Source organism: Xenopus laevis, chromosome 4S (assembly GCF_017654675.1).
Source record: "Xenopus laevis strain J_2021 chromosome 4S, Xenopus_laevis_v10.1, whole genome shotgun sequence".
Lineage (NCBI taxonomy): Eukaryota > Metazoa > Chordata > Amphibia > Anura > Pipidae > Xenopus > Xenopus laevis.
The window spans coordinates 110,707,874-110,721,539 of NC_054378.1; the positions used below are offsets into that span (position 1 = coordinate 110,707,874).

At 40.9% G+C, this 13,666-nt stretch overlaps 1 protein-coding gene across 2 annotated transcripts in view; it reads right to left on the minus strand.

Annotated features, from left to right (window-relative positions):
• LOC108715854 (SLIT-ROBO Rho GTPase-activating protein 3) overlaps positions 1-13,666 on the minus strand; it is a 107,328-nt gene that overhangs the window by 35,634 nt on the left and 58,028 nt on the right. For both annotated transcript variants that reach the window (XM_018261351.2, XM_018261352.2), the window contains exon 2: positions 583-778. In XM_018261351.2, the coding sequence (XP_018116840.1) occupies positions 583-778 (196 nt within the window). The remainder of the gene's footprint in view (positions 1-582; positions 779-13,666) is intronic.

Consider the following 13,666-nt stretch of genomic DNA (forward strand, 5'->3'; position numbering starts at 1 on the left):
TGTCTAAATTCATTGTAGTAAAGGGCGTCTGAATAATTTTGACGCTCGACAATTTTATGCACGTGACTATTCCGATTTTTTTTGTCACAGCATACTTTTTCCGGGAAAATTAATTCACTGGTGGTGAAACGCAGAAATTCGACGCAAATTCGTGCCTGCCAAATTCATTCGCCCATCACTAGTCCAAAGTTCTTTAAACCATGCCCTATGGATTTGCCTGGTACAGAGTACTAATGCATTTCCAGGTTACTATCACATGATGAGCACTAGTACAAACAGTGAAAGTCTATTGGGGGTGGTTTTGGCCACTTCAACGCTCCATTTTTGGCTTTCTTAAAATGCACCCACAAGTGATCCATAATCCTAAGGGACACTGTAGCTGTAGGGGCCAATACCAAAGACAGGGGAAATTCATTTATGATGTCCTCAATATTCTTGGAACTATAGTATATCAGGGTGACTGTTACAGCACTGTATACATTGTATATGTGACCTTGACCAAAGAGGGGTATTTGGAACCCAAGAAGTATGAAAATGATATAGCAACCAGTCCAAAAATACAGAATTATCTCTTCCACTTACTTGAAATGATGTTGCTCGCGGGCACTGCGCACCTTGGAAGAGAATCTCTCCGCCAGTTTGTCCAGGCTCCGCGAGTATTCCAGCTCAATCTCTGCCTTCCTGCGGAAGAATTCCTGTAGATCCTGGAGGAGAGCCAGACGGGACTCAGACTGCTGCTCCAGGCACTTCAACTGCTCCACCAGCTGGCTACGGATCTCTGCAACGGAACAGAATAAAGGTCACCCTATAACACTAGAGCTCCTCAAAAACACCATTAATGCCCTTCCTAAAGCAGAAGAGAAATCATATGTTATAACATGACGCAGAGCTTGGCTTGTGCACTGATTAAATATAAGGGAGCTGATAGGTACAGAACCACAGTTTCACCCTGACAAGTAATACAGTTGAAAGGTGCAATACTAACGGAACACGTTATTCCAGAATAAATGTCTCCTTGTGAGTGCTGGATTACACATTCGTTAATGTAGTGCCAACAGTGCCTGCGGCACTTCACAGCTGGTAATACTATACAAGAGGACAGCACAATAAATACTGGAGATTTGATACCCGTATCTTGTTCATACTAAAAGATTTAATGAAACCCAAGACAATATGTAACCAGGCCTTGTGGCTTTAAATCTGCTGTAGAGAAAATACACAGATCCACCCAGAAAATAATAAAATGTATTTATGACATGTTGGGATCATTAATGTGCTCAATGTATCATTCGACACCAGGACCAAGCACATCGGACCAGCCAACAGAGCAATTTGCAAGGGCACAATACACTTGCCACTAGGGGGCCAACAATAACTCCAAGTTCAGCGGAAGAAAGCAGAGAGAATGTCGGTAACTTAACAATATCCCAATCAATTCGCAAAGTTGGCTCTTGGCCGGATGGAATGAATTAAATCTGGAGGAAATCCAGGCCCCACCATCCCTGCTGTCAAACATGGTGCTGTCATTATAATAATATGGGTCTGCTTTTCATCAGCCGGGACTGGGAATCTTGTCAGGACAGGGAGGGAAATGGGAGGGGCAAAGAAATGGGAAATCTAGTTTAAATGGCTAAATATGTACAGCTGAAATAAAAGGTACCTTTCCGGAGCACATACTCAAAAAGACATTTAAGGATGTTATAGAGATACCATCACTGCAAAAAAAAATAACCCTTTGGATTAGTGGACTTTATTCATTGTAAGGTCCCACCGAATCATTTAGTCATGGCAGAAAAAAACAGCTAAGCTAAGGTCTCCAACAATATAAGATTTATATGTTAGATATAAAAAATAATATCAACCGAACTGAAGAAACCAAACCTACAGTATGCTAGACAATATCCAAAGGTAAAGCAATGGCAAAGTATTTAAAGTATATAACTTTAATATACATTTTATACAAATGCGTATTGATTTGCAACTCAAACCATTCTCTACAGCCCCCTCCCATCATGTAAATCATGCCTAACTAGTGCCAGACTGAGCCCATCAGAGAATTTGACTCCAAGAGCCCACTTGTACAAGAATTAAAAGAAAACAGCATCAACTGGAATAAAAGTTATATTTCGGGGCCTAGCAAGATTGATTGAAAGATTGGAGTCAGAACCAAGGAGGAAGCTGGTGTACAGGCTTGACAGGAAATAATCCAATTTGCGGTATCCAAGGGGTTAAAAAAGTTTGTGGTCATATCCAGGTAAAAGATCAGGGCAGGCAGCTGTCAGTTGTAATCAGGAGTCAAAGCAGGAAGGTCAAGAGTCAGAAAACAGTCAATCAATAGAACCTATATTCCGGCATTGAACCCAAGAACCGCAGCAAGATGACAACACTAAACCAAAACACACATGGACACAGTGGGCACCTCCATCTTGGATTCGCCACTGGACCGTCCTGACACTAAAATGGAATAAAAGTTATATTGTTAGGGCCTAGCTGCTTAAAAGGCTGGAGTCAGGACTGAAGAGGAAGCTGGAGTACAGGTTTGACAGGAAATAATCAGATTCACATTAACCAAGGCAAAAGATCAGGGAAGGCAGCGGTCAGTCGTAATCAGGAGTCAAAGCAGGAGGGTCAAGAGTCAGTCAATCAAGAAATATAGCGCACCCAGGAACACTCGAAAATAGAACCTATATTTAGGCATTGAAACCAAGAACTTTAGCATCTTTTATTTGAATTTGGTGCCAACCACGGAAAGATGACAACACTACGTCGATACACACGTGGACGCCACAGGTGCCTCCATATTGGTTTCACCACTGTAGGATATATATGCTTCTGACATATATACATTTATGGTGGAAATAAGAACGGCTGATTGGAACTGTCCCAGTATAGGGTCCAATAGGGCCTGGGTCCACTTGGAGATCCTCTAGTACTCTGGCAGGCCAAGCTCTGTGCCGAAAGCTGCCCATGCATTGAAATATACACTTGTTTTAGTGAACGGATCTTTCCGATATGCTCATCTTGAAATGGGTAATGGCCATCATGGACTGATGGGCAAACGATTGGATTACACTTGTGAAATGCAGGCCATTGTTAATACGCAGATGCAATCCTCCTTATCCCAACACGACTTTTAATCCTGCTCGATCAATATATGGCTGATTTTTGGCCAGACATCAGCTGTCAAGGCGCAGCTAATGGGCCCCATACACTGTCAGGTAAGACTTAGACTGAAGGGAAAGCTTAGAACTGCCCCTGTATGGCCACCGTAACACACAGCAGTGGATATAGTAGACTAGCTTAAATATTCTCCCTCTGAATATACCATGAGTCAAAAAAGTTACTTTTGTCTGTCTGTCATTCCAACTTCTTTCTTCTATTGCTGATGCTCTTGTTCTGCCCACGCCCATTCTACCATTAGTCCCATATGTCAATACCCTTTACCCTATTTCATTCAATAGGCAAGTCAGCAAGCATCTGAAATGCCTTTGTAGCAGAAAAAGAAAGCTTGACAATAGGAATATCAGAATGCATTATTCGCTTACAATTGATATAAACATAAATATATAAATAATAATGTAATGACTAAGTGGTTACAAAAAAAATAATAATAAGACGATACATGCTAACATATTTCTTGCACCCGAAGAAATACATTCAAGTTTATGGAATTTCAGCCAGCTCAGTCTGCCTGGACTGAAAGCAAATAAATTAGTTATGAGCAACATGCAGCTCTCCAGATGTTGCTAACATCCAACACCTCCCGACAGCCTTCAGCCACAAGAAGCAAGCACAGTTCTCCAATGTTTCATCCTATACGAGGTTAAATTGTTTCCATTACCTACAAATAATGTCTCAGTAAGCAGCAGTTGCACTGTACTCCATATGTTAGGCTAAAAGAACATTTAAGAGCCTTTTACAAACTTAATTTAAGGAAACATTTTCTAAGCCAAAAGGCAGCAATATTACTTTCAACCATCCTCTGTATGTTTTATATTGTGTATGTTCTAAGCCCATGATTCTCATGTGTTTGTATATTGTATCAACGTCACCCATTAGATATCTGCCTCATTTTTTGGGAAGACCCCCAAGGAAAAACCTACATATCACTCTGAAGCCCAATCATCCCACACCTATGTGTCTACATTCTGCTTTTATACAATGAACCTGCCATCTGGCAAAGACCATAAAACTCCGGTCTTCTGACAAACCAATAGCCCTGCATTTGTGGGTCTGCAAGTACAAACAGATATAGGAATAAAGATAAGTTTTCTTTTAGAGCAAATTAAACACAAAACAACAATACCAAGAATGGGAGCTCTAATGACTCAACTTTTAGGGGATTATTTATTAAAGTCTGAATGCTTCAAACTCAAAAAGCCTGCAAAAAGCCAAATCCGAAAATCCGGCATCTCAGGCATGTCAAGGTCATAGGAGATGTCCCTATCCTATTTGGAAGTTTCTGTGGTCTGCGCTGGAATTAGCCAAAAATCCAACTACTGTATTTTGGACTTTTCAGGCAAAATCCAGAAAAACCCAACAAAAATGTAATGATTTGGAAAAAAAATCCCATGATTCGGGTTTTCGTCCAATTTTATCTAATTTTTCCCTGATCCGATTAAATCATACCTTTTTTTTAACAATAAATAAAGGTCAAATCATGGATTCTAGTTTAGTCAGACTTTTTTATTTTAAAAAAATCTGATAAATTCAGATTTTAATAAATAACCCCCTTAATATTGGTATCATTTAGGATGAGTGAAGAGCAGGCAAACTTCGGGAAAGGAAATGTGGTATTGAGAGAGCTAAATGTTTCCATCCATGACCATCCCATGGAAGGAACCAAGACATACTGTATGATATTGTATACACTGAATGAACTGGTTTTCCTACAATGCCCTGTTGCATTCTCCTGGCTACACAGTGCACTTCAGCATTGATCTCCCAGCACAATTTATAGCAGGGATGTCCAAAAGGTAGATAGGGATCTACCAGTAGACCTTTAGTTGGTGATCAGAAGATCTCAAGACATTGTCAACAAACAGCTTGTCTAAATCACCCTCCTATTTCATGCTTTTCATTCAGATATTTATTATGTTAGGGTAACAAATAGTTGTTTGTTAAATATAACATTTATACTAGGGATGCACAGAATCCAGGATTTGGTTCGGGATTCAGGCAGGATGCCCAGCAGAACAGAATCCAAATCCTAATTTGCATATGCAAATTAGGGGCAGGAGGGAAATCATATGATGAAGGAAGTAAAAAAAATTCCCCTTCCCACCCCTAATTTGCACATGCAAATTAGGATTTGGTTCAGTATTCGGCCGAATCTTTCGAGAAGGATTCGGGGGTTCGGCCTTGCATTGGGTACATCCCTTATATATACACATTTTCTCATAAATCAATAATTAAGTAATATTTTCCATAGAACAGAATGCTAACAATGCTTTTATGGATGTAGATCATAATGGGACATCATCACTATAAGTAGACCTCGCATTAGTAAAGTATGGGTGATCCTGGTCTATAGTGACTTCATATTGTACTGCCAGCTACCTCCCCAAAGTGTCAACATCTTTATCAATCCAAAAGATTCCAACAGTCTTTGCTGAGTCTTTTCCAGGCTTATAGATTCTATGACTTGACTACAGAAGACAAATCTGTTTGGGTGAAAAAAGCTCAAAGGCAGCAATCTCTGGAACGTTGCTGCTCTTGTAAGATTTATTTCTCTGTAAGATTGTTGTTTTTTTTAGACTAGACGCTTACAGACGGAATTTATTTTATAAATTATTGTGTGATTAAAGGAATGGTTACATTATTGAAACCAACCCAGTTGATTCATACTACTTGACTTCCATCATATTATTCTTTACTCAATGACCAATCATTTTTCAAGATGGCATAAAGCCAAGAAGGTATGCTACACAGCCTAAAGCTGGCCATAGATTTTCAAAAGATCTTTTTGGTATGGGGAGACCATGATTATCTCGATTTTTTTTAATGTATGATTTGTCCATCAACTAAAAAGGCCATTTCAAGCGATATTGCCAGGAAAACTGAGGGTAGCTGCCTGCTTGGCTCTGCAAACATAGATAGATTGCACTGGGACCGATAAAATTTTCTTTAACCTGGCCAATCAATTTTCTGACAGATCGTAAGATGCACAAACGTTTGATTCCCACTAACCTCGCGATAATTTGACGGATTGGTCGGATTGCACTGAAATCGATTGTTTATGCTTTAAGGGGACCTTAAAGGAGAAGGAAAGCTACAGAGGCATTTTATTGCCAATAGATTAGCTGCAATAGTGCAAGCTAAAACACTATATTTATTCTGTAGAATGTTTTACCATACCTGAGTAAAAAGCTCTAGAAACTCTCTGTTTGTTTAGGATAGGAGCTGCAGTATTAATGTGGTGTGACATCACTTCCTGCCTGAGTCTCTCCCTGCTCTGGGCTCAGATTACAGTAGAGAAGGGAAGAGGAGCAAACTGAGCATGCTCTTGCCCAGGGCAATGAGGTTTAAGCTGAAAACAGGAAGTCTGATACAGAAGCCCATGAGTACACAATAGCAGGAAAGAAATGTGGTGTTTCTTTTGACAGAGGACTCAGAGCAGCATTACTTTGAGGGTTTACTGGTATATTTAGGTGGACCTTTCTGATAAGGCTTACTTAGTTTTAACCTTTCCTTCTCCTTTAAAGCATGTAGCAGCTACAATGTTGCAGCTATGGTAATACACCTCCTTCCACCAAATAATACCTTGTTGCATATGGAGCAGTCAGACCCTGATTTGGTAACAGAATAAGGGATGGGACACCTTGCTTTCTGTTTATATATTCTACATGCATTCATCGTCCCTCAGAATCCAATTGGGCATTTTGTTTAATTAATCTATCATTACTAGACTGATCAAAGCTAAATGTGGATTGGTTACAATTGGCTACTGCAATGATAGTGAAACACCATTTAGTATGAGCCCTTACATATCCTATGCTATGTGGTTTTAGAGAATATTTCATTAAGCTACATATAAACCTTATATTTATCATTTCAATATATGCAGTATATATGCACACATATAGGGGCACATTTACTATTGGTCGAATATCGAGGGTTAATTAACCCTCGAAATTCGACCGTCGAAGTAAAATCCTTCGACTTCGAAGTCGAAGGATTTACCGCATTTCCTTCGATCGAATGATCGAAGGAAAAATCGTTCGAACGATTCTAAGGATTTTAATCCATCGATCGAACGATTTTCCTTCAATCAAAAAAAGCTAGGAAAGCCAATGGGGACCTTCCCCATAGGCTAACATTGGTGTGCGGTAGGTTTTAGGTGGCGAAGTAGGTGGTCGAAGTTTTTTTTAAAAAGACAGTACTTAGACTATGAAATGGTCAAATAGTCGAACGATTTTTTTCGAAGTCGTAGTCGAAGGTCGAAGTAGCCAATTCGATGGTCGAAGTAGCCAAAAAAATACTTCGAAATTCAAAGTATTTTTTATTCTAATCCTTCACTCGAGCTAAGTAAATGTGCCCCATAGTGTAGTAGGTTAAAAAAAATATACAAGCTTTGCAGTACACTTCCAGAGTGCACCCTGCAGGGAAATGTTACTTAAAAGATTAGTTGACGGTTGACCTTCCTTGGAGTATTTTGCCTCTTGTTAAAGGGAGATATGGAAATTCTTTTGGAAGGGTCCCCACGCAGAATGCCACTATTAATATGCATAGGTTCTATTTAAAGTGACAGCGACAAAAAAAATCATGGTTCTTTTTTTAGTCACCACAATTTCTATATCAGTCAACAAGGAAGAAGCAGAATAAATGAACAGGATACCAATTTAAACACCCCAAGTCGCTGTCACACTTACTGGATTTGCCAATTGACATGTACAATTTCTACAGCACCTACCTCTCCACCTTTCTCTTTTAAAAGCCTGGCTGTGATCAGGACCTTGGACAGCTGCCCTTACAGCTCCTCATGGGATTCTTGCTGTACCCCACTGAAATCCACGCTGAGCTCATTATAGCAGACTTAAAGAAGTTTAAAGGAGTAAACCTTATAAAAAGGGTTGATTCTGAATGTATTTTTGTATGTGTGGGACTCATTTAGCAATTTAGGTGTCAGAATTGCACAACTGCATTATTGTGATCTATGTATTAAGCTGGTCAAACACAGGCCGAAATAAGCTGCCGACAGACCAAGTCTTTTGAGAAGTGTATGGGGCCCTCTGTCCTGGCTTCCAGATCCATATCTGGCCGAAAATCGAACAGATATCAATCAGGTTTAAAAATCCCATTGGACCCCTTATATTTCCTGGGTTGTGATCCGATCATTTGGCCCAAGGGCCCACGATCGGACCATCCAAATATCTCCCACCTCAAAGTGAGCATATTGTGGAGAGATTTGATTGTCTGGCAACCTCGCCAAAAAAGCAGATCTCTACGTGTATGGCCAGCTTTAGAAAATAATGCAAAGGTCTGATGGGTTGTGACTGGTCAGTGCCTTGTTGCAAACTAGCACCTATATTAGAAAATGAGCCCTGCAATATTTGCATACGAATAGGAGCTGCCATACTGCTTGTTTGAGCTGAGGCCACATATATGGCACACATGGGGGAAAATTTAGTAAAGGGTGAATTGGTCGTTGCTAGCGAAAACTCACCAGAAATCCATTCCGCAGGGACACTAATTTCCTAACAGGCATAGAGGACAATTTTGACCTTTCGCCAGGCGCATTTTCGCTCAGTGCGAATTTTCCATTTCGCCAGATTTTACCCGCCCTTTTCAAATTGACCTAAGCGCAAGTATACTAACGAAGACAGGACAATTCCGGGACAGGCAGCATCGCAGCAGAAGAGGAACAGCGAGCAACAGATTGGTCTGCGGAGAAAGGCAGGCCAAGAATCTCTTGCCCGCTGCTCCTCTTCTACTGCGCTGCCCTAGTGTGGCCATAAAGGGGGCCATAATATGATGTTGCTGTAAGGTTTTGTAACTGACTGTGTGAACTTAAAGGGCCACCCTACTCTTGATAAAAGGCAACTACTAGTAACCTTCAATACAGTGCCACAGGAAAGTCAGAACTAAGCACCTTTTCCAACCTGCTATATACTCAAAGTATTTGCAGCTACCAGCAATAGATTCCACTGCCTCCTCCTTGCTAGTACTGGCTAATCCAATAAGAAATGTACACTGCTCCAGCTGCAATAATCATTTAAGTGTTGGGTTCTTTAGGGCTCTTACTGACGAACGTTTTTACCTGTGCTCCACTGCGTTCCGTTTTTCTGCGTTCAGCCGCAGGGGAGCGCAGGAATAGACGCATTACATTTTTCCCAATGGGGCTGTACTCACACAGGCTGGTGTAGGCACCGAACGCAGGAAAAATGCAGCATGTTGCGTCTCAACCTGTGTTCGGCGCCTACACGCACCTGTGTGAGTACACCCCATTGGAAAAAATGTAATGCGTCTATTCCTACGCTCCCCTGTGGCTGAACGCAGAAAAACGGAACGCAGGGGAGCGCAGGTAAAAACGCTCGTCAGTAAGAGCCCTAAGTCAGAAAAATACAATTCAGCCAGCACTCACCAGGAACTCAAATCTCCCATTTAGTAGTTAGGTGCACGTCATTTGGTGTCCACTCCAACCGACTTTGAATATCCACACACACACTGTAGCAGACAGCACCAACAGGAATATCTGTTTAAAAAGCCTTTATTTTGCTTTTCTTAGGACAGTTACAACGTTTCAAGCCAAACAATGGCCCTTTATCAAGCTAAAATAGATAATTGATAAAGGGCCATTGTTTGGCTTGAAACATTGTAACTGTCCTGATCATTAAGCCTAACAAAAGCGAAATAAAGGCTTTTTAAACAGATATTCCTGTTGGTGCTGTCTGCTACAGTGTGTGTGGATTCTTAAGTCAGAACTCCAAGATGACACGTTCATGACTTTGCACACTGGCTTCCAAAAAAATTCCTGGAAACAGGCACACTTTCTATTTTTCTTGCAATGCATCATCATTTCCTTGAGCAAAAAGATTGGTTATATTTAGGAGGCTAATTGCTAGCTTCAATATCAAACTGGAAGCCATGTTGGCAGGGTGGCATGCATGAGACCAGGTGGGCACATAGACAAACGTGTTTTCATCAGAACATGCAGGGGAGGACTGTAGATTTTAGTATGGTACCAGAAAGGAAATGGATCATCTTAAGTGTAGCCTTCTGGGTCTCTGCAAGTAAATTATACTTTTCTGCATCTGTATAGGGTTACTGCCCTGATTACCAGAACTCATTTTACTCCTGCGCTTTTGAGATCTGTAATAAGCAGCAGTGTGGCAGCACCCGCAATGAGAAGTGGTTTGTGTGTGGCAAGAGCGTGGCTAAGGAGGAACAGAGTGTCTAATACAGGAGACCACAAACAAGAAACTGCCTCCTTACATTGTGCCGCTTCTGAAAGACAGCACTCTAAAAGCAATTTAAACTCAATTCTAGAAAACGACTGTCGGCTGAAGAATTAAAGGATAATTATAGTTAAAGTGCATTCACTTCTATGTGAACTTTGTAATACAAGGTCCTTATGTAATGTATTTGCATTATTTCTTGCTTACACTCGGCTGCCCTTAACAGGCCCTTAACCCTCACAGCCATTAAATGGCAAATATATACATATAAACAATGGATAAAACAATACAGTCTTTGTGTGTTTTAGAAAATAAGCGGAAACAAATAAAAGTTTTACATGTATGCTTGGCTTTTCTGAGCAGTGTCCCCTGATATATCTCTCAGGCTTGTTTACTCAGCAACAAAAGCCATAATAAAAGGTTACTGCATTCTGAATCCATAACTGGTCAATATTATGTCCTTAAGTTAAATTTATGTCTGTGGATGTTGCTTATAATTCACATGGTCTTCCAGACGATGTAGCAAATTTAAAAGCCGCTTTCACAATTAATTGGAGGAAGTGCTGCTTTGTATAACACAGACGATGTAGTAGAACTAGCAGAGCTGTTTCAAAGTAGGGCAAAGAGTGAGTTTGCTCTGGTTCACTAGCACCACTGGGGCTATTGAGGGCAAAAAGCGCAGAGGATATATGATATTGTCTATATATTTCGGGAATTCGTTCAAATTGAAGTTTTCAAGAAGACACAGCAGAAACCAAGGTAACTTTGTGCAGGTAACAGTCTGTGTTTTTTTCACAGCAGGGTTTTGTTTTTAGCACACAAAGTTTCAGTGGTACAAAACATATACAACGAATTCTGCACACTAGTTACCAGATCCTTAGAAAGTCAGGGAACTGCACCGATTGCATTTGCATTAAATGGCAATTGCTGCAACTTTGTAGTTCTAGATGTATCCCTGAGTTTTTAAGTGATCTGGTAACCCAATATTAGGTCAAATTATTACAAAATAAAGAACTATTGATCAGGTGTGTCTCATTAATTCTCATTAATGTCTTATTAATTCCTGTGCTTGGCTTTTTCTGCCTGAATAAACACAGCCCTGGTTATTCTCCACATCTGCTGGGTCTCATAGAGCATTCTGGGAAACACAGACCTACCCTGTAGGTTTTTCCAGTCACTATGCCACAATCTATACATCAGGGATATCCAGTGGCCATTGCAGAATGCAATCTTCAGTATGTCAAAGACCGCAAAAAGTTCAACACTATATAGAAGGCTGCAGTTTAGACTAGGGATGCACTGAATCCAGTATTCGGTTCGGTATTTGCCCAGGATTCGGCCATTTTCAGCAGGATTCGGATTCGGCTGAATCCTTGTGTCTGGCCGAACCGAATCCTTAAAATCATGTGACTTTTTGTCACAAAACAAGGAAGTAAAATTGTTCTTAGCTGTGCATAAAGTGCGCGGCTCTATTTTTCCCTCCCCCTCGCTGATTTGTATGTGCAAATTAGGGTTCGGTTTCAGTTCGGTATTCGGCCAAATCTTTCTTTAAGGATTCGGGGGTTCGGCTGAATCCAAAAAACTGGAATCGGTGCATCCCTAGTTTAGACATACCTGATCTATGTAATTCACCTTAGGCAGGGGCCCCGTGCACTGATAAGGATACTTTGCCTCCGATTACTACTGATTGTTCATATTCGCCATAAGGCCTGTTTTATATTTAGTTCCCCAGTCATATTGCTGCCATCTGATTAATCTGTACACAGACCAGATTGCTTCCCTAAGGCAAACATACATACATCTGTGTATCTTTCAGACGGAGCGTGAATCCAGCTAATAATCCTGATGCACTGGATACAAACCTTTTCTCCATTAACCAATTAGGGGGTAATGTTAATCAATAGCCAATCCAAGCCCAACGAACATATTGATCTTTCCGGATTTACTTAGTGAGCAGAAAACGTAATTTAATAGCTCATCTGCTGAATCAGAACATTCCAGGGACTGACATAGCCCAACCCAGACCCATTCAGTGCTAAAAAGAATGCAAGTAGCGCTATTGATCCCAGAAAGCAACATGGTGCTACTGGTTCCTCTTGCAGGGAAAGAGTAAAGTCATTGTGTGACCTATGGCCACCAACATTACACCATGGGTGGGGAGGGGTGTTATTTCTTACATAACATAATGTCTATAAGAACTAATGTTTAGGAAAATATTCTCTAGTTTTGGTTCAGCTCAGAAGGAGAATTTTAACCTCCTGTGTTTTTCTGGAACAGGCAGAAAGGGCAATGACATTTTTCATGTATTATTATGGGGATACTGACACTTAACTAATAACTAGCATCTGAAACCTGTATACTCAGATTCTGCTGGGTGTGGTGCTAGGCTGTGACACATAAAATATGTAGTACTTACAGTGAAATGCTTCCAGCTTCATAGTCCAGTAACACGCCTGTCCAAAACGCAGAAAGGGGGAAACCAACCCCAGACTATTATTCACTAATACTCATGTACAGTGCTGGCATCTTGTATAAGCAGGTTAGTGTAGGGTTTTTGTCTTTCAACTTTAGGCTTTATTGACAGAAGGAGAGGTCTTTTTACTTGGGGGTGCCAAAAGTTAGGCACCCCCAAGTGATCACATGTACTTACCTGTAACCCCGGGACAGTGTACCTATTAAGAAAAAACTGCACTGTCCGGGATTCTTCCAGCGAGCACCATGGAGCGATCATCTCCTGGCTTCTTATTTTTTCTTGCGGCTGCGCATGCACAGTAGCGCAAAAAGCCGAACTTTAACGAGAAAGACACCTATTTCGTTCTACTGCGCAAACATCTGCCTTGGGAAATTTGCTGAAAGAAGAAGCCGATCGCTCCGTAGTGCTCACTGGAAGAATCCCCAGACTGGTGACGTTTTCTTCCAATAGGTACACCGGCCCGGGGTTTCAGGTAAGTACATGTGATCACTTGGGTGTGCTTAACTTTTGCCCCCTCCAAGTAAAAAAGACCATTCCTTCTCCTTTAAGGTGCAGGGCTAGAGGGAACATTTTAACTATAGTAGAACCCCACTTTTATGTTTTTCAAGGAGCAGAGTGCAGCAAATATAAAATCCTGGGGAAAAAATGGATGCATCATACAAGCTCAGAACCCAAAATAAACAGAGAATAATCTAGGAAAACATAAATTCAGAGGACATAATCGGGTTCACCTGTATTACCCCAGGCAGAGGTGCAAGAGTAACCCCCTTAGTGCACATGCAAAAAAAGAACTTCT